Source organism: Aulonocara sp. 'chitande type north' Nkhata Bay, linkage group LG22 (assembly GCF_057382095.1).
Source record: "Aulonocara sp. 'chitande type north' Nkhata Bay isolate Kocher_YH1m ecotype deep benthic linkage group LG22, A_spYH_male_GT1.1, whole genome shotgun sequence".
NCBI classification, from domain to species: domain Eukaryota; kingdom Metazoa; phylum Chordata; class Actinopteri; order Cichliformes; family Cichlidae; genus Aulonocara; species Aulonocara sp. 'chitande type north' Nkhata Bay.
In genome coordinates, this window is record NC_141364.1 from 34,568,166 (window position 1) to 34,588,121 (window position 19,956).

Consider the following 19,956-nt stretch of genomic DNA (forward strand, 5'->3'; position numbering starts at 1 on the left):
CTCCTTTGAACAACCACCAACTCTGCCGTGAGTGCAGTTTGTTTATCTTCACCGAGACGTGGCTAACCGAGCTCACGCCCCAGACTAACGTAGACCTATGTGGATTTACATCCGTGAGACGCACAGGCCAGCGGGAAAAATCAGAGGTGGGGGACTCATTGTCTACATTAACAACAGATACTGTAACCCTGGACACGTCTCCGTTAAAGTTTCGGTATGCCGTCTGGACCTGGAGCTGCTAGCTGTTAGCTTGCGGCCATATTATCTATCTCGGGAGTTCAGTCATGTGATCTGTGTGTGTGTTTACATCCCTCCGAGGGCTGACACAACAGCTGCCTGTGAGGAAATACACACAGTTACAGCAAGACTGCAGACACAACACCCCAAGGCTTTCATTATTATATCTGGAGACTTTAATCATGTCATACTGAATTCTACTCTGGCTGCTGTTCACTGTCCCACACGGCACAACAGGACAATTGACTTGATGTATGCTAATGTGACAGATGCATGCAGAGCTACCCCCCTCCCCCCACTAGGGAAGTCAGAACACAACCTGGTCTACTTACAGCCACAGTACACACCCCTCGTCCAAAGGCAGCCTTTGACAACGCGTTCCATTAGGAGATGGACCCCAGAAAAAGAGGAAGCTCTGAGAGACTGCTATGACACCACAGACTGGGATGTTCTTCTGAGCCCACATAGCGAGGATATAGAGGGGGCAACACACTGTCTATCTCAACTTTTGTGTGGATGTGGTCGCCCTGCTAAGACGGCATGGTGCTATCCTAATAACAAACTGTGGGTAACACAGGAAGTCAAAGCTGTCCTCAACATGAAGAAGAAGGCCTTCAGAAGCAAAGTGAAGGAGGAGATGAAAGCAGCACAGCGAGAGGTGAAAGGCTGCCTAAGGGAAGCAGAAGACACCTACAAGAGGAAGGTGGAGCAAAAGTTGGAGAGGAACAATATGAGGGAGGTCTGGAATGGTGTGAAAACCATCACACAGGCCACAACATCAAGAACAGCACAGTGGGGGGGCTGTGGAGAAGGCAAACGAACTCAACAACTTCTTCAACCGGCTTGACCCCCCCTTTACAGAGCCCTCTCCCTACTTTCCTATGTCCCTCAATTCTCCCCCTGACACTATGGTAAATAATAAATTGACTGATTCTTATATAGTGCTTTTCTACTCTCCCGGAGTACTCAAAGCTCTAAGCTGTATACAACATGCCACATTCACCCAGACTGGAGGAGCCAGGGATCAAACCACCAACCTTCCAATCAGTAACTGATCAGCTCTACCTCCTGAGCCACAGCCACCCCCTCCTCCAACCACTCTCTCAACAGCATGACAGCCCCCCCCCCCCCCCCCCCCCCAAAGTGTCACAGTGGACCAGGTCAGGAGACAACTGAGGAAGCTTCGCCCCAGGAAGGCAGCAGGCCCAGACAAGGTGTGTCCTAGGATGCTAAAGGTGTGTGCTGCTGAACTTGGGGAGCCGCTACAACGAGTCTTCAACCTCAGTCTGCGACTGGGGAGAGTGCCCGCCCTATGGAAGACATCCTGCATCGTCCCGGTCCCCAAAAAGAACCGGCCCAATGAGCTGAATGACTTCCGACCGGTGGCACTGACGTCACATCTTATGAAGACTCTAGAGCGGCTCTTCCTCAACCTCCTCCGACCACAGGTACAACATGCCCAGGACCCACTACAGTTTGCCTACAAGGCGGATGTCGGAGTGGAGGATGCCATCCTGTACCTCCTACACAGAGCCCACTCACACCTGGACAAGGGAAAAGGCACGGTCAGGATCCTGTTTCTTGACTTTTCCAGTGCCTTTAATACCATCCGGCCCTGTATGCTTCAGGAAAAACTGAACAGGATGGAGGTGGACCCCTGCCTGGTGGCTTGGATCTCCGACTACCTCACCGACAGACCACAGTACGTCAGGCTGAAGGACATCACGTCTGACACTGTGGTCAGCAGCAGAGGAGCACCACAGGGAACTGTGCTGTCCCCTCTTCTCTTCACCCTGTACACCTCTGACTTCTGCTACAACTCTGAATTATGCCACATTCAGAAGTTTGCAGACGACACAGCCATCATGGGGTGTATCTGGGATGATCAGGAAGAGGAGTACAGAAGTCTGGTGAGGAACTTTGTCGCATGGAGTCACACAAACCACCTGCAACTCAACACCTCAAAGACTAAGAAACTGGTTGTGGACTTCGGGAGGTCCAGAGAAGGTCCACTGCCGGTTCAGATAGAGGGGGAGGAGGTGGAGGTGGTCAACAAGTACAAGTACCTCGGGCTGTGGGTGGACAATAAACTGGACTGGTCATGCAACACAGAGCACCTGTATAAAAAAGCCCAAAGCCGACTGTACTTCCTCAGGAGGCTGAGGTCTTTTAACATCTGCAGGAAGCTCCTGAGGATGTTTTACCAGTCGGTGGTTGCTGGAGTACTTTTCTATGCTGTGGTGTGCTGGGGGAGCAGCACAACAAAGGACTCATCCAGGCTGGAAAAACGAATCAGGAGGGCTAGCTCTGTGGTCGGCATGAAGCTGGACACTCTGGTGACAGTGGCAGAGAAAAGGACATTAAAGAAACTGCTGGACATTATGGACAATGCTGGGCATCCTCTGCACATGGTCGTAAACAATCTGAGGAGCCTGTTCAGTGACAGGTTGCTTCTCCCAGAGTCCAGAACCAACAGACTTAAAAACTCCTTTGTCCCACACGCCATCAGACTGTTTATCTCCTCGTTGGAGGAGAGAGGGAGGGGAAACAGGAGGACAAATGAGGGGGGAACAACTAAGCTGAAGTGATTTTTTTCACTGTGCAATATTTGCAATATTTTTTCTTATATTCGACTGTGCAATAATCACTGGACAATAGACTCACTCAAATGTGCAATCCACTGGTATTCCCATTTATCCCTATTATATATTTTTTATTTATATATGTGTATATATCGTATATTTATGCTCATATCCTTGCTCTCATTCCCCTTGTTTTATCTTTAACATGCAACTTCTGTCAGTGCTGTGCTACTGGAAACTAAATTTCCTGGAGCAACCCACCCGAGGGATTAATAAAGTTTCATCTAATCTAATCTAAAATCTTTTTGGTCATTTATTTAAATAGCCTTCAGGGATCAAAGCTCTTCTTTGGATGTTGTCTGTTCTCTGTTGATGATACCACACTGTTTCAGTAAAACTGAGGTCTGGGCTCTTGGGAGGCATATGATAGCATGTTTGGGATCATTGCCATGCTGACAAATTTAGATTTTTCCAATCAAACGCATTCCAGATATTATTGCATCGTGTATCAAAAACTGACAGGACTTTTCTTTGTTCATAATTCCATCAGTTTTGACCTGACGTCCAATTCCGCTGGTGGAAACATAATAAACTTATAAACTTTATTTATAAAGTTTCCCCATATCCCCAAACTATCACAGAGCCTTCATCCTGTTTTACAGATAAACACTCAGGACTGAACCTGTCTCCTCACCTCCTCTGTACACAATGAGCCAAAAAGGTCAAATTTGAGTCATCACTCCATCAGCTGTGCTACCCCTGATTTTCAGTACAGTTCTTATGTACCTTGGCAGCCTTTTCTCCTAGTTTTTTTCTTTAAGAATGGCTTCTTGATAGTCACCATTCCAGTAAATGTACTTCTAATGAGGTTCTGGTAAATACTGTATGGATCAACTGAAGGGCTAGATGCATTTCTCAGTTCTTTGCTGCATTTTTTCCCCATGCTACTTAAGGATACACTACATACCATGCTGACATATGCCAACTTTTTCCAATGGCTCTTTGCGAGTACTCCTTGTTGCAAAAACAATGTTATGCCTGTTATAATGACATATTTATCTTTAGCATTTTTTGCAGATTCAGCTAAAGAAATTAGAAAAAATTATGTGTTTTTGATACAGCCTGCTAGTAACAAAGTAACTGAAGATATAGTTCTTTGCTAGGTTGTCAGATTCATTCCTTATGTTTGGTGCCATTTTTTATCTTTGAAAGATTAAAGCTGCTTAACAGAAAAAAAAGAAAAGAAAGAAAAACAAAAAGGACTCTGAGAAGTCCAAGGACTGAAGAACTGGACTGTAAATGAGTGAAAAAGTCCATGTCCAAAGAAAACGATTGAAATACTTTTAGAAAGTCCTGATAACTATTACCACTTTAATAAATTGGTTCCTTGGAAGCAGAATATTAAAAAATGAGTGGTGGCTCAAAAGCATAATGTAAATGACAAAAGTTAAGTGAAGAACATTGCAGTCCAGGCCTTGAACTGTCAACAAGCCTCTTCCAAGTAGAGGATCCCCCAAAATCTTGAGAAACATTTTATAGGCAGTACATAAAACATCACCTTATGCAGGTCCAACTTCCAATATACTATCACATACTATCTCACATACGCATAGACTTCCAAGGTTAAAGTGATCAGGATGCGCTTAACTTTGAATGACTTAAGTACCTGGGTAGCCTTGGATTCAGAATCCAACCTGAACACACTTATGCATCAGCTGTATGCGTGTTGCTCCCATTGTTATCCATCAGACCTCACAAGTAATTTTTACCAGCTCACTCAGCTTACATCATCCAATATAAAGGCTTCTATTAGAGAAATGAATAATATCAAATGAGCAAAGGTGACCTCGGTCTGCTCACGTGCTATCATGGCTCAGACACAATTGGCTGAGCTCAGCTTGTATCCGTGCTACCAAGTGTGCTGCTTGATACTTGACAGATGCTTGAGTCTGAAGCAAGATGGGCAACAGAGACTGCAGTTTCAATCCTGTGATCTAATTTCTAACCCATCATCATCCCACTTCCCTAATGAAAGGAAATGCAAGGTCCCATCTGTCACAGGGAGATATTGCAAATGGAACCTCTCCATAGTGAAGGAAGTTCCTGAGGCAGAAATGCCTTCAACCATGTGCAAAAGGATTTGGATGATGTATAAAAATCATTTTAAGAGTTAAATTAATATCTGCAGACTAGGATATTGAAGACTCTTACTTTCTTTAGTTGCATCCCTGCTTTTTGCCACTCTGCATCAAAACAAACATGTTCCTAAACCTGCTGTTGTGTCCCAGATCTTTCTGAGGATATGAATCATCTTCCTTATTGCTTTCCTTTAAGGGGGCAGTCCAGTGTGCATGCAGCATCATTCAACATGATTAAAAATCGTGCTCTCTCCTTTAGTTTGTGTTTTGTCCCATCTCCCTTTGCTCTCATCTTCCTGCCTCTTGTTTTCTTTTCCCCTCACACCCAATTGGTTGCCTTCCAATTGGGTTCAAACGCTCACTTTTAAAATTTTCTGTATGGAGGTTGCATGTTCTCTTTGTGCTTGGATGGGTCACTTGGTTAAATTTGGCACTAAAGTGTTCTGACTGATGAAGACACAGATGTTGGTCCACTTTCAAACTATCCACAGATTGTATTTATTTATTTTTCTCCATGCAAGGTAGAAGACGCTCTCAAACACACAACTTCAGAAACCAAAGTTTTTCAAAATTTCCAAATCCTACATGTTTTTAAAATTTGAGTTCCTTGCAATGGATCATGTAGACTGTAAAACAGTTTAGATTTTGACAGGTCACTAATTTGTAGTCAGTGTTGGGGATTAACAGAGTACATGTACCGGCGTTACGTATTTAAAAAACAAAAAATGAGTAACTGCATTCCCTTACAGTTACCGTTTGAAAAGGTGGTATTCAGAATACAGTTACTTTGCTGAAATAAATGGTTTACACGGCGGTCTTTTCCTGTTTCATATGTTAGGCTAGGCCCTCTCTGTTTTTGGTAATTCCACGCTGGTGGAAACCCAAACAAAACACACATTAAGAGGCTCTAATGCCTGTGTCTCATCTCTACTTGTGGCCCGCAAAATGACGTGAAGAAATATTTTTAAAAATTATTATTCACAAAAATGATTTAATATGAAGGCAATATCAGAGTGTTACAAGCTTCACCCTAAACAATGTAGCCTCATGGGCAGTGTTGTCCGTGCTGCAGGGAGAATGGACTGCCATACCCGTGATGTGTCTGTGAGAGGGAGGGAGAAAAAGAAGAGTAGAAAAGTGCGAGTATTCACCAACCAGAAATGGGAGCTGGAAGCATGTAAATATAATAATTAGGGATTCACCGATACCGATACTGGTATCGGGTATCGGGGCCGATACTGTAAAATGTGTGTGTACTCATACTCGTAAAAGTTAACCGATACCATGAACCGATACTAACTTATTTCATTAATCAGAGGGAGGCTTGTGATTTTTGTTGTAGTTTTTTAGATTGGCCACTAGGGGGACATCCCGTGCTAAACAGGCACAGGGTTAGGCGAGTGAGACTGGCAGCTCCAGATAAAAAAAGAGAAACTGGAGGCTGCTGTAGCTAGGCTAAACAAAATGTCAGCAGTGTGGACCGGAACAGCCGACTTTAACTCAGGTTTTGGAAAAGCGATGAAAAATGTCAAGAGAAAATCCACGGGCAGTTAAAACAACAGAGGCTCTGACTCATTTTATCGCTCTGGATGACCAGCCAATGCCAGTCGTGGAAAACATAGGATTCTTCTCAGCATACTCGAGCCGCGATATGAAATTCCCAGCCGCCCACACATCAGGGAGATAATGGTGCCAAAACTTCCTAAAGAGGTAAAGACAAGCAGTGTGTGCGCGATGTCAGTCCTTGGTTTAATGGCACAGTGGACTGATGATCCACGGGCAGATGGGGAGCTCGTTCGTCAATGCCAGATACTTTCGTTATTTTGTTTGTTTGTTTACAATATGGACACTCTGCACTCTGCATTTAAAAGTTTATTTTATTCTCAAACCTAATTTGTATTTATTTTATTCCAAACAGAAGTGTTTATTTATTATTCCGAAAGCTCGAGACAGTGCCAATAGTTCAGTGATATTTTGTTAAATTACAATGTGGAGACTCTGCAATAATTTAACAGAAGTGCTTATTTTTCACTTGAAATTTTTTTGTGGTCATTTTTATTAAGATATTATTTATTATCGTCAGAGAATAAAATAAAACCTGTCTTCCAATTCATTGCATTTGTGTGTGTGTGTGTGTGTGTGGTAGAAGTATCGGTTTTTGTACTCTGTATCGGCAAGTACTCAGATCCAAGTATCGGTATCGTATCGGTTTGAAAAAATTGGTATCGTTGCATCCCTAATAATAATAGCCCAGTTGTAAGTAAGCTTACAACGCCTCTCTCTGTCTCTCGCTAGCAAAGTTGACCCAGACAACAAAGTAAAGCTAGTTTTCAGCTACGAGCCCAACACGAACCCGACGTATTAGCCAGAGGTCCCTTTACTATGGTTCAGAGCCGCGGACCTGTTTTATATACGCGCGGAACAGTTTTCTATACGAGATCGCTGCAAAAAGTGCAGCCTTACCTAATGTCCACCTACTGTTACTCATTTTATATCAAGATTTAAACATCTAGCTGGTGTTGGTATGGAGTGTAACCTTCAGTAATAGTAATAAATCACACAGCAATAGTACATTCATGTAGTTGTAAAAAGCATGATCCAAAGTAATCCAAAGTGTTCAGAATCCGTTACTCTCATTGAATAACGTAACGGAATACGTTACAAAATACATTTTGGGGCATGTAATCTGTAATCTGTAGTGGAGTACATTTTAAAAGTAACCTTCCCAACACTGTATGTAGTTTGTCATATCTCTCAGCAAAAAGCATTACTACTTAGATCATCTGCTTCCATCTCACCCTGTCCCTAGGGACCTCTTCTCAGACACCAACCCTCTGCATGTCCTTGTTTACTACATCCATGAACCTCCTCTGACGTCTTGCTCTTTTTCTCCTGCCTGTCTGCTTCATCTTAAACATCATTTGTCTAATGCAGTAGCTTTGCACGTATCCAAATAAGCTTTACCTCTCTAACTTGTCTTGTCTTATAAGACAAACAGGACAAATTGTCTTATTTGTCTTGTCTATCTCAGTCATTCTCAGTGAAAAAGAATATTAACATCTGACGTTTTTCACTCCCAACATCTCCAAACCATACATCATAGCAGGTCTCACTACCATCTTGTAAACGCTCGCTCTCACTCTTACAGCTGTCCTGTCTCAAATCACCCTTGGCACTCTTCTCTCCCCTGCATTTTCTCTCTTCTGTCGTCTGTTTAAACTCATCTCTGTTTATTAGTTGTTCACTTTTCCACCTGCCTCCTTGTCATTCACATACATATTCGGTCTTGCTTCTTCTGACTTTCATTCCTCTTCTCTCTAGGGCATGCCTCCACCTCTCCAGGTCTTCCACCTGCTCCCCAATCTCACCACAGATCACAATGTCATCTGCAAACATTATAGGCCACGGAGACTCCTGCCTGACCTCATCTCATCTGTCAACCTCTCCACCATTGCAGACAAGATTTCCATCATTATTGGGGAAATTTAAAAGTCAGTGTGCACTGTAAATCAATACAGATTTAAGGTCTGAGTCTTATTACCCACTGGAGCAGAAACTGGGTTTCATCAGGACGCTACAACACAGTACAAACATCCCCACAGACACAGTGGCCAGGAAAGCAGAAGAGCATCATTTCAGGACGGCCCAGAGTAAATGTGGTTATCCCAGGAACAGCTGAGGCGCATTTTCTCAAGCCATAACATTTCAGTGGCTTTCAACGCCCCCGCCCCCCTCTCTGGTCCACAGGAAGGACTAGGTCCCCTTGCACAAAAGGGTCATGTAGTGTATCCGGTTCAGTTCCAGGTGGATTACCATGATTTATATATTGGGGAAATCAATTTATAATGTACCACCATGGTACTTTGGTCAATGGTCACAAGAGTTTGCATATTAATGATGGTGAAATTGACCTCACGACCCATTGTTAGTCAGTTGTACCAGTTGCAGTCATGTAAACCTACAGTTTATAAGGTTAGGGAGACTGAGAAAGAGACTTGGATGAGTGATGAAAAGTTTCTCCCACTGAAAATGCAATGTCCACATGAACAGAATCTACTCTCTGGGGCCTCTTGGAGCCATTTCATAATTCATTTCATCAGTTCAAACAGTTGTACGTAAGTACTATTCATATATGTCAACACTTTGCCATAACCTGTCAGAAGACTCAGTTTCCACTATCAGATGAGTAGAAATTGGTTAGGATGTTCAGGAACAATCCAGGAATCACCAAGGCTCAAACCTGCAATGAACTGAGAGCTGCTGAAACACCAGGGTCACTGTCCACAGTGAAGTGCAATTTACCTTGACATAGACTGAGAGAGTGCTGACCAAGAAGGAAGCCCCGGCTCCAATATTGACAGCTTCAAGTTTTACTGAGATTTACAGCTGCCCACATGGTAGGGCTGTTCGATATAACGATATATATCGGATGACGATATAAAAACGTCTATCGTTTCATTTTACGCTACCGTTTGTTTCGTGGTGTCGCAAAATAAACAGTTTACAGCAATATTTTTTCATTGTTTTGATGGTCACTGTAGTGGCTATATTCATTTCTTAAAGTTCTCTCTTTCTCTTATATTTAAAATAACCACACTACGGACGGACAAGCGCCTGTTTTTATGGGTTGTCGTTAGCAACAACGACGGTAAAACCATTGCATGTCCGCTTGTTTATTTTCCACATAAACCTTTCACAATAAAGCTCAAGATCCTGTTGAGACTTATGGTCAACCAAGACAAAGACTTGAGCTATTTGATTATATTAACAAGAGATATATAGGTAAATGGACTGGTTCTTATATAGCGCTTTTCTACTCTTCTGAGCACTCAAAGGGCTTTACACAACTTGTACATTCACCCAATCACACAAGCACATTTTTCTAAGTGCTTTCTAAGTAACATTCACACACACTTTCATACTCCAATGGATGCATCTGAGAGCAACTTGGCTAGTATCTTGCCCAAGGATATTTGGCATGCAGACTAGGGGAAGCCAGGAATCGAACCACCAACCTTCCGATCAGCAGATGACCCGCTCTACCACCTGAGCTACAGCAAGTGTTCATGGATTTCAAAGGTGAGGCTTTGAAATCCATAAACACTGTCAAGCATCGTGCTTTGGGGTTGTTTTGCTGCTAGTGGTATAAGCACAATGGAAAAAGTTGAGGGAATAGTGAAGAAGGGCGAGTACTTCCAGATTCTTTAAATTCACCTCATATCAATATCTTTACGATTGGGACACAACTGGGTGTGCCAACAGGACAGTGATGTCAAATGCATATCAAACTGGTTTGGGATGAATAAAGCAGGCTAATCATGAAGCTTCTGGAACTGCCTTCTAAAAGCCATGACCTCAATCCTATTGAATATTTGTGAACCATGCTTAACAGCCAGGTTAAGCATGGCCAGGAAACCAACCACTTTATATAAACTCTACCAAGCATCGTTTTCAAATATCAAACCAATTTATGCCCAAAGCTTATTGATGGCTATCAGAAGTGTAAATAACTAAAGGCTTTACAAGGAACTTTTAGAACAGCAAGATAATAATGTTTCATTTTTTTTATGTTTGTTAATAACTGCATGCTGTAGAATAATATTATCACAAACTTATTTTGATGGCACCCAGCTGGGAAGGACTGTCTGTTCAGCTGCAAGTCAGAACAGTCCAAAAGCACTGAAGATGGTGGTTAGCCACTCTGTGGGAAAACTTTTAATTTAAACCAAAAATGCTCCTTAAAAACAAATTTGGCCTTTAGCTCGTTAACTTATATTTCAAACACAGCACAACACCAGTAATTTCACTGAGCATTTGAGCAGTAGTGTCCATTCTGTCCCTTCATTCAGTTTAGGAGGTCTCTTTGTTATTCACTTAAGATGCTCTAAGAGCAGCTTTTATGAAGGAACTCACTTGGAATTGTTAGTGCCATTTATGCAAGTAAATCATCTTCCTTTTAATCCAGCTCCTGTAGATCCCAAAGCAGAGTCTCTGAAATAGAAATGATCGTCTCCATCAACACACATCTTTCCACTAACCCAAGGTTTTTAGGCACTTTGTTGCCTAAAACTTTTTGGACAGACTCACAGATTGAGTTCATTTGAAATCCTCTAGTAATTAATTATTAGAACACTCATTTGGTCTTCTGCAGAAATTTAATGTTACTTTAAGTAACATTACTTTAAGTACAGATATGGCAAGTTGTTGGTTAAGTCTTTCATACTGTACGAGCAGCCTCACTTTTTGATACCATTAAATTCTTTAGTGTCTGTTCCTGCTTGTATTCAATTTCCCAGCTCAAAGCAGCATTTGAAGCTCCCAGCTGGGACACACTCTCTTTTTGCTCAGTATTAATGGCAATAAAAAAACAAAACATCCAGCACATTGTTATACACACTGTTGTGACGTTATGATATCCAGTGACCAGAGGATTTCAGTGGAGCTGTGTGGATGTTTTAGCAAAAATGCAGTTGCAGAAGATTAGAAGTGAAGTGAGGATAACTATGTGAGATGCTGCTTTTATAATGCATCCCCACCCTCCCCTGCCTTCCTATATGTATCTGTCTCTGCAGGGTTTTTTCCGCCGAAGCATCCAGAAAAACATGGTGTACACGTGTCACCGGGACAAGAACTGCATTATCAACAAGGTGACGCGGAACCGTTGTCAGTATTGCCGCCTACAGAAGTGCTTTGCAGTTGGAATGTCCAAAGAGTGTGAGTTTCTGACACAATTTACACAAAGTACTGATGTGAGCAAATTAAATACAGCTGTTGGTTTGAAATAAAGGATTTGTTGTGGTCTATATATTCCAAGCAATAGTAAAATCAGGGGTATTCAGTATTTATTTTTTTCAAAAAATAAGAATTGCAACATTTAATTTGATTAACTTATGTAGAGGAGTAACTGTCTGCATTTGCATTAATATATAAAATGTCCAAAACAAGAGAAAATATGATTTTTTTAATACAGTGAAAAGATGGAATTGGAAACATTCTATCAGACACAAATTTTCAAAAGGACGTTTAGTGTCATTGTAGTTTTGTTGGTTGAACTTAACAGATTTAGTGCTGAGTAATCAAGCATTGTTTGTAAAAGATGGCTGTAAGCACTGGATCTGAGAACTGAAGTGCAATATCACTGGGAGCCGGCTATATAGTAGTTTTTCATACCTTCATAAAACATCTTGATCCAATAGTCACCCATTCCAATTTTTTTCACAAACCTCAAAATATTATGTTGAAATGAGCTAATTTGACTCCTTCTGCTCAGTGTGATGGTGGTCCTCGTGAAAATAAATTATTCCTTAATTTGATATTAGCCCTCAACCAGAAGTTTCACTCTTATGTTTCACTCTGGTTACCAAATGCAGTCACATCTTGGTTCTTAGTGCTTTTTTACTCTACCTGAGCACTCAGACTGTTTTATATAACACAACCATTCACACTAGCACTTTTTTCAACACCTAAGCACTCTCTATCTAACATTCACACACATTCAAACTCCAGTGAACACATTATTGCCCAAGGATACTTAGGCATACAGATCAGAGCATCTGGGGCTCAAACCACCAACCTCCCGATTAGACTTATTCTACAAAGCTATAATTTATTATTTGATTTCTAAGATATAAACTAATACGTTTTAATTACAGACATGTGAAAATTGTGTTTTTCACAGGACTGTGAAAACCAGTACATACTTACTGCTTCTAGAAGTAAGAACTAAGTCCTGCTAATTTATCATCAGAACGTGTGACCATCTCTACAAAAGGTTTTGTCATGTTACTTGTCTGGAACTTATTTTCTCTAAGTTTATATAAAATCAGTGTTAGTACAAACAATGGCAGTAAGAAATATTGCTTTAAATAGCATTTTTATCACTTTGCCCATCAGAGCAGTCTAGTGATATTGAAGGAGAGGTCAGAGGTCAAATGTGATATTTTGTCAGTTTGACCATTTTTTGAATGAAATGCAATTTATAATCTTCTTTCTTCAATCCTCCAATCTACTGAACAAGACCAAACAAGGGTCAACAGCAGAATGAGCTGATTGGTGTTGACAGAGAAGAGTTGGAAAGCTTTTTATGGGCACAGCCCAAATACTCAATTCTGCTCTTTAACACACAAATGCTTTGTCCTTACAAATGCAGCTTCATTTAAAGGGATATTAACAGGCTTTCCAATGGCATAAGGTTTCTTGCAAAGAAGTATTGTTATAAAAAAGATAGAATCCACCACAGACAGTGCAGTTTGTTTAAATGAAGGGATGCTGCTGCAGGGCAAGTATTGCTACTCTGGCTTTACAGAGTAATTCCAGAGTGACCTGTATTTTAGCCAATTCAATTCAGTTCAATTAAAATTAATTCAGTTCAATTTTATTTATATAGCATCAGAACAGCAGGCACTTTTTATTGTAAGATAAAGACCCTACAATAATACAGAGAACACCCCAACAATCAAGAGACCACACTTGGTGACATGGGAAGGAAAAACTCCCTTTTACCAGGAAGAAACCTCGGCCAGAACCAGGCTCAGGGAGGGGCGGGGCCATCTGCTACATCCAGTTGGGGGTGAGGGAAGGAAGACAAATAGGCGCACTGTGGAGGAGAGCCAGAAGTTAATGATGAATAATGATTAAATACGGAGAGGTGTATAAACACATAATGAGTGAAAGAAAAGGTGAGTGAAGAAGAAACACATTATGGGAAGTCCCCAGCAGCCTCGGAGCAGGATTTTGAATTCTGGATTTAACAGGAAGCCAATGAAGGGAAGCCAATACAGGAGAAACCTGCTCTCTCTTTCTAGTCCCTGTCAGGACTCTTGCTGCAGCATTTTGGGTTAGCTGAAGGCTTTTCAGGGAGTTTTTAGGACATCCTGATAATAATGAATCACAGTCGTCCAGCCTGGAAGTAATAAATGCATGAACTAGTTTTTCAGCGTCACTTGTTTCTAATTTTAGAGACATTGTGCAAATGCAAGAAATTTCTTTAATCAAACTATCTGTACTTTATCACTTGCTGTTGTTAAGACCCTCAAGATCCTCTGTATCACAGACATTCATAGGAACAGTTTGCATTTCATAGGTTACTGGTGTCCCTTGACTGAATCAGAATTTATGGTTTAGGTCCACTTTACGTTCCATTAGTCTCAGTGGGGAGGGGGTCCATTCCCTTCTGTTATACACTCTAGTAGAAGTGGAAAATATGATATCGTGATTTCCTTAGGCTAAGCACCCCCACAGGGCCCCTGATTAAAAATAACTTACTCTATTTCCTATATTCCTGTTGTGATCCTCAGCCTCTTACCCTAACTACCCTAACTGTCTGTTTGTCAAATAAAGCTGTCTTTTTCAGCTTGGTTTGCCAATACAAACCAAAAACTACGTTCTTTGGTTTGTATTGCCAACTACTAGGAAATGATACTGGTATATGGGGATTCTAAATAACAGATGTATCCAAATATCATGTCACGTTTGAGCTCTGATGTTGCATCTGCCTTTCTTTCAAGGTGACTCCAATATGCATAATATCTTCAAAGAAGGTATTATCAAGACAAGGATAATGAGCTGCCTAGTTAGTATAATATTTTATAATAAGGTTCTAATGTCATTATTCACAAGTCAGTACCTATTATGCATTACCTACTGCTGCATAATGTTTGTGTAATCAAAGTAACCTTCTGTCTGAGTTTTGTCTGAGTTTTACTGCTTTACAAACTTCTTAAAGTATGTTTTTTTAAAGAAAGGAAAAAATGACTACATACACAACACGATTTTCTTAGAGTTAAATACTGCCCAGAGTGAGAGCTGCCTTTACAGAGGTTTGCACTCTCTGGAAGAGAGTTCTTTCTTGGTTGATGGTTTCAATTAGTCTTATGTATGTGTGAATCATCACAGTAATATATATAAAATTACTCCCAGTGTTGATCTTGTTACAGGGAATTCTTACAAAAAGTTACGACTGGCATCTGCTGGATGTGCTAGCTTGCTTAATTGTCCACAGACAGGAGTGTTAGCTAATTCCCGTCACTACTAGCTACGGTTTGCTCATCTCTCCTGAACCCAAATTTTAACCATAGATCAGCTGTCATACCAGTTACCCTCCAGTAAGGCGATCTTATCTGCAAGACTTTATTTGGATTGTACTAAGGACTTTCAGAGTAATTACCAGCTTTTTAGGCCTTACAAGGCAGGCCCTCGTAAGAGCCATAAGCAATGGCTCTGACTTTGGATTGTGGAGGTGATTGCTCTTTGGTATACTAGCCTGCAGCAGCAGGGACCAGAATGCCTGCAGGCTTACTCCACTCATGGTCTGGCAGTGTCCTGGGCCCTTTTCAGAGGAATGTGAATCCAGGTATCTGTGCAGCAGCAAGCTGGTCTTCACCTCTCACCTTTGTCCGGTTTTACAGGCTGGATGTCTCAGCTTCAAGCAGAGTCCTCACCTATCCAAGTGCGGACCCAGAGCCCAAGCAGTGCTGGGCTCTGGGTCCGCACTTGGATAGGTGAGATACTGGCTATTTCTATGACTGCTTGAGATAAGCTTGTCTAACAATACGGGAGCCTCCATTTTTCCATAGTGAGAAATGCTAGGAATGAGAACCTTAGGTTACTTTGTAACCCCGGTTCTCAGAGTAGCATGAGTGAGATGTCTCACCAGACGGCCCTTCTTGCTGGGATGAAGCAAGAGGAGGGGCTTATCTTGAATAAAGACTATGCAATATTTATATTTAACAGTGGGTGGCTTGGTCCGACATGTTCATTGCAATCACCAGCCAATCAGAACTGGCAGAATGAGATACATGATTATGAGGAATATGCAGGGAACTGCATCCCATAGTGGACCCAGAACAGTATGTGAAGAACTACTTAAACTTTGCATAGGTTCTTTTTTGGGTACTCCGGCTTCCTCCCACAGTCCAAAGACATGCACAGACAGTGTTAGTCCTGCGACAGACTAGCGACCTCTCCAGAGTGCACTTTGCCTCTCGCCCTATGGCAGCTGCAATAGGCTCGAGCCCTTCAGCGACCCTGAATTAATAAGCAGAATAGGATGGATAGTTTGACCCCCACTGGATAGGATGCAGCTAGGCACCAGGGGGCAATTGAAGCATTTCGGCTTTCTAGAAGCCACTATAACATTTTATTCACTCTTTGCTTGCAAATAGGCAAGCACACAGATCTTCCCTTCAGCAGCTGAAGTAGTCGACATGTGAAGCCCTAAAAAACACTTTTTTGAGGATGTTAGCCGGCTTTGAATTGAACTGAAGTAAGGACACAGAGAAAGGTACTTTTATCTGACAACCACATTAGCAGTGTGTTAAGTTGTAATTATAATTAAGGTATAATTAATTATGACATTAATGTGGGAGATGGGCAGCAGAAGTTATCTGATGGGTAGGCAGGGGTTGGGTTCACCAGCTGGAGTCAAATGGATCTTGGTCTTATCAGTAGCAAAGCCTGTTAACCAATAGTGAGATCATCATAGAGCAATCTTTTATTTTTTAAGTTGTGTTCGAGTTGTATTTGACTGCTGAGGTGATTTGGTTTCTCTGTATTATTGTAGGATTATTACATGACAATATAAAGTGCCTTGAAGCAACTCATGTTGTGATTTGGTGCAATATAAATAAAACTGAAATGAATCAAATTAAATTGAATTAAAAATTTGCTCCAAGGTAATATTTTAATATTAATAATTTGTTATCCTGTAAGTCTCTTATAAAACCACTCTGCTAAGTGGTTTTATAGGACTTTTTCTAGGCTATTGAGAACTTGTGACTGAGGGAGGGCACGGCATATTGAGACACTTGTAACAGATCAAGAGCCCTTTGGGCAGACATTTCCTCTAATCCTTTGTAATACTTTCATTGTTGTAAAAAGAGCGACAGATTCAGACCTTGATTGGCAAATGCCTGGCTGGTTATTCAACCAGTTAGTCGTGGATGTGAGCAGACATGAGCAGACCAAGAGTAAACATATTTGTTGACACATAGATTCAGTAACATGACTATGAAGTGTCATATAACAAACTTATCACAAAATATATTTCAGAAATAATCTGAGGGACAGAATAATACTTTTTTAATAAAAAAGTAATGTAATAAATAATATACCCAATTACTTTCTCAAGCAAGTAATTAAGTAATACACTGCATTAATCTTCTTTTTTAATAAGGAGTTCAAAACAAAAGTTGCTGGAGTCCAGGAACACAGTTCAAAACCCAAAATCCTAGGAGCAGGAGTCCTAGGACAAACCAAAAACAGTCCAGGGACTGGCCATGTGCCCAGAAAAAACAGTCTGAGACTGAACAAGGGCCGACCCAGATGCCGACGGCACAACAGTCCATAACAGGCCATTTCAGGGGCCAACCGCGTGGAAGACTGCTGCAACAGAGCAGTTCTGGTGGCTGACCGCTTGGAAGGTGGCGGCGACAGAGCAGGTCTAGAGGCTGACTGCATGGAAAGCAAAGGCAAAGCAGATGTGGTTGTAGGCAACGACCTTGAGTTATACCGCAGCAGTATACTGTGTAGTAGTATACTGTGCTCGTCCCTGTTAGTTGTGCACGTTTCCCTTACACTTTTAACTAATATACAGTCAACATTCTCGCAAATGACCTTTTGTTTTTTACCCCGTTTGTTGACAATGTTGATAATTGTCATCAGGACAACTGTCAAGTCAGCCGTCCTCCTCAGGATTGTGGTTGAATGTACTGAACTAGACCAAGAAGTAGAATTGTGGAAGTCTGCTGTCTAACATGTGTGAGCCCTCATTAGAAAACAATAGTAAATAACCAAATGCTGAGTCATTTTGGTGTATTTTCAAGAAACTGGTCCTTCTGCTGAATATGATCTGCAGACAGGTGTGTGAAAGCAACACACGCATTATTACGGACAAATGTAGTTTTTGGACTTTACCAATTGTACATTGGTGACCAAGAAAGAAGCTCCTGCTCCAAAATCGACACGTCCAAGCTTGACTGAAATTTGCAGTTCATATTTGAGGTGTTCTTCTTTGTATTAATATTTAAGTAAAAGTGAATATATATGAGCCTCTGTGGGTCCTACGGTCTATACAAGTGTTTCTGAGATAGCAGTCCTCATTCGTCGTTCCAGTTGTTTGTTCATTGTGACAGAATATGAAAACATTGGAAGACGTGCATCAACAGAAAGCCTGTATATATGTGACATTGCTTATTCTAAAGGTAGCCAGATCAACGCCTACTCACACTGCTACTATATTGTAGGGATGTACAGTACTTCCAAAGATCGGACAGCAATCCTGACTTGGGACAAATACTCATTAAAGATGATTTACAGAGCAAAATATTTTTATACTTTTATGCCTTGATGAAAGCTTTGCACTTTTTGTGTTTCGTCTATGAACTGTCCCCCTTAGGGGTCACCACAACGCCTTTTTCCCTCCTGTCTGGCATCTTCCAAACTCTTTGGCCAATACGTTCACTATCCCGCCTCTGCACATGCCCGAACCACCTCAGCCTCACTTCTCTAACTTTGTCTCCAAACCACTTAACTTGATGTGCTCATTTTCCTGTCATCCCCAAATTAGCATCCTCAACTGAGCCTTGTGTCTTTTCAACTAGTGCCACTGTCTCTGCACTACTGATTATATCAGGTCTCACTACTATCTCGTAAACATTCACATTAACTCGTGCTGCTATCCTTCTTATACAAATCAGCCTGGACTCCATCTACTCCACCAAGCCATGGTTGGTGCCAGGTATTTAAATTCTCTCTACTCTTGCATGTTCAGCTTTTCACCTTCCTCACTCTCATTTACACACATATATTCTATTTTGCTTCAACTGACTTTCATTCCTCTTCTCTCCATAGAGTTCCTCCACCTCTGCAGGCTCTCAAAACAAATCACAGTGTTGTCTGCAAACATAACAGTCCATGGAGATTCGTTCCTGACATTATCTGTCAACCTGTTCATCACCACTGCACATGACACGGGGCTCAGAGCCAGTCCCTGATGTAATCCATCCCATGATGTGAACCCATCGGTCACTCCTCACCACTGTTTCACTGTCCTCACACGTGTCCTGCACCAGCCTCACATACTCAAATAACCTCACTACTCTGCCGCTCCTGCCTTCCTCATACAGTAGCACAGTTTCTCTTTTGGGACTCTGTCATAAGCTTTGGTTGGATCCACAAAGACACAGAGCAGCTCCGTCTCTGTACTTCTAAAAACAAACATTGTATCTGCTACTCACTGATCGTCACCTCTTTTCTTAACAACTCTTCTCCAAAGCTTCATGGTATGGCTCAATTCAATTTATACAGCGCCAAATCACAACAGCAGTCATCGCAAGGCACTTTATATAGTACAGTAGATCGTACAATAATAGATACAAAGGAAAAACCCAACAATCATATGACCCCCTCTGAGCAGTTTGTCATATTTGGCGACAGTGGGAAGGAAAAACTTCCTTTAAACAGGAAGAAACCTCCGGCAGAACCAGGCTCAGGGAGGGGCGGGCTCATCAGTTTTATAGTTATTATACCTCTTGAATATCATTACCAGTATACTTTTCCATTCCACAGGTATCTTCTGCCTCTTTTGTTGAAAACTCAGTGCCTTTGACTCTTCATCATTTTCATAGTTGCCTTCACTTCCTCCTTACTCATCGTCTTCCTGATTTCGCTAGCTGTCCTCCATCCATCATTCTCTACATTCATCATTTCCTCAAAGGACTCTTCTCAACACACTTTCTTCACTTGTTAGCACATTTCCATCTCATCAACTTGCTGCCAGAGATGGGCAGTAACGCGTTAATGTAATCCGATTATTTTTTTCAAGTAACGAGTAAAGTGAGGGATGCAAAAACGGTAATTAGATTACCGTTACTTTCCCGTAGGAACGCTGCGTTACTGCGTTACTAAAACAGTGATTTCTTTGCAAGAATGTCTCATGACAGTGACGTAAGCAAGTGTGACAACAGCTGTGCGCAGATCAACAATGGATAATATATCGAGTG

At 41.6% G+C, this 19,956-nt stretch overlaps 1 protein-coding gene across 1 annotated transcript in view; it reads left to right on the forward strand.

Annotated features, from left to right (window-relative positions):
- LOC147304550 (retinoic acid receptor beta-like) overlaps positions 1-19,956 on the forward strand; it is a 116,740-nt gene that overhangs the window by 56,878 nt on the left and 39,906 nt on the right. The window contains exon 3 of the mRNA XM_086279493.1: positions 11,530-11,671. Within this exon, the coding sequence (XP_086135619.1) occupies positions 11,530-11,671 (142 nt within the window). The remainder of the gene's footprint in view (positions 1-11,529; positions 11,672-19,956) is intronic.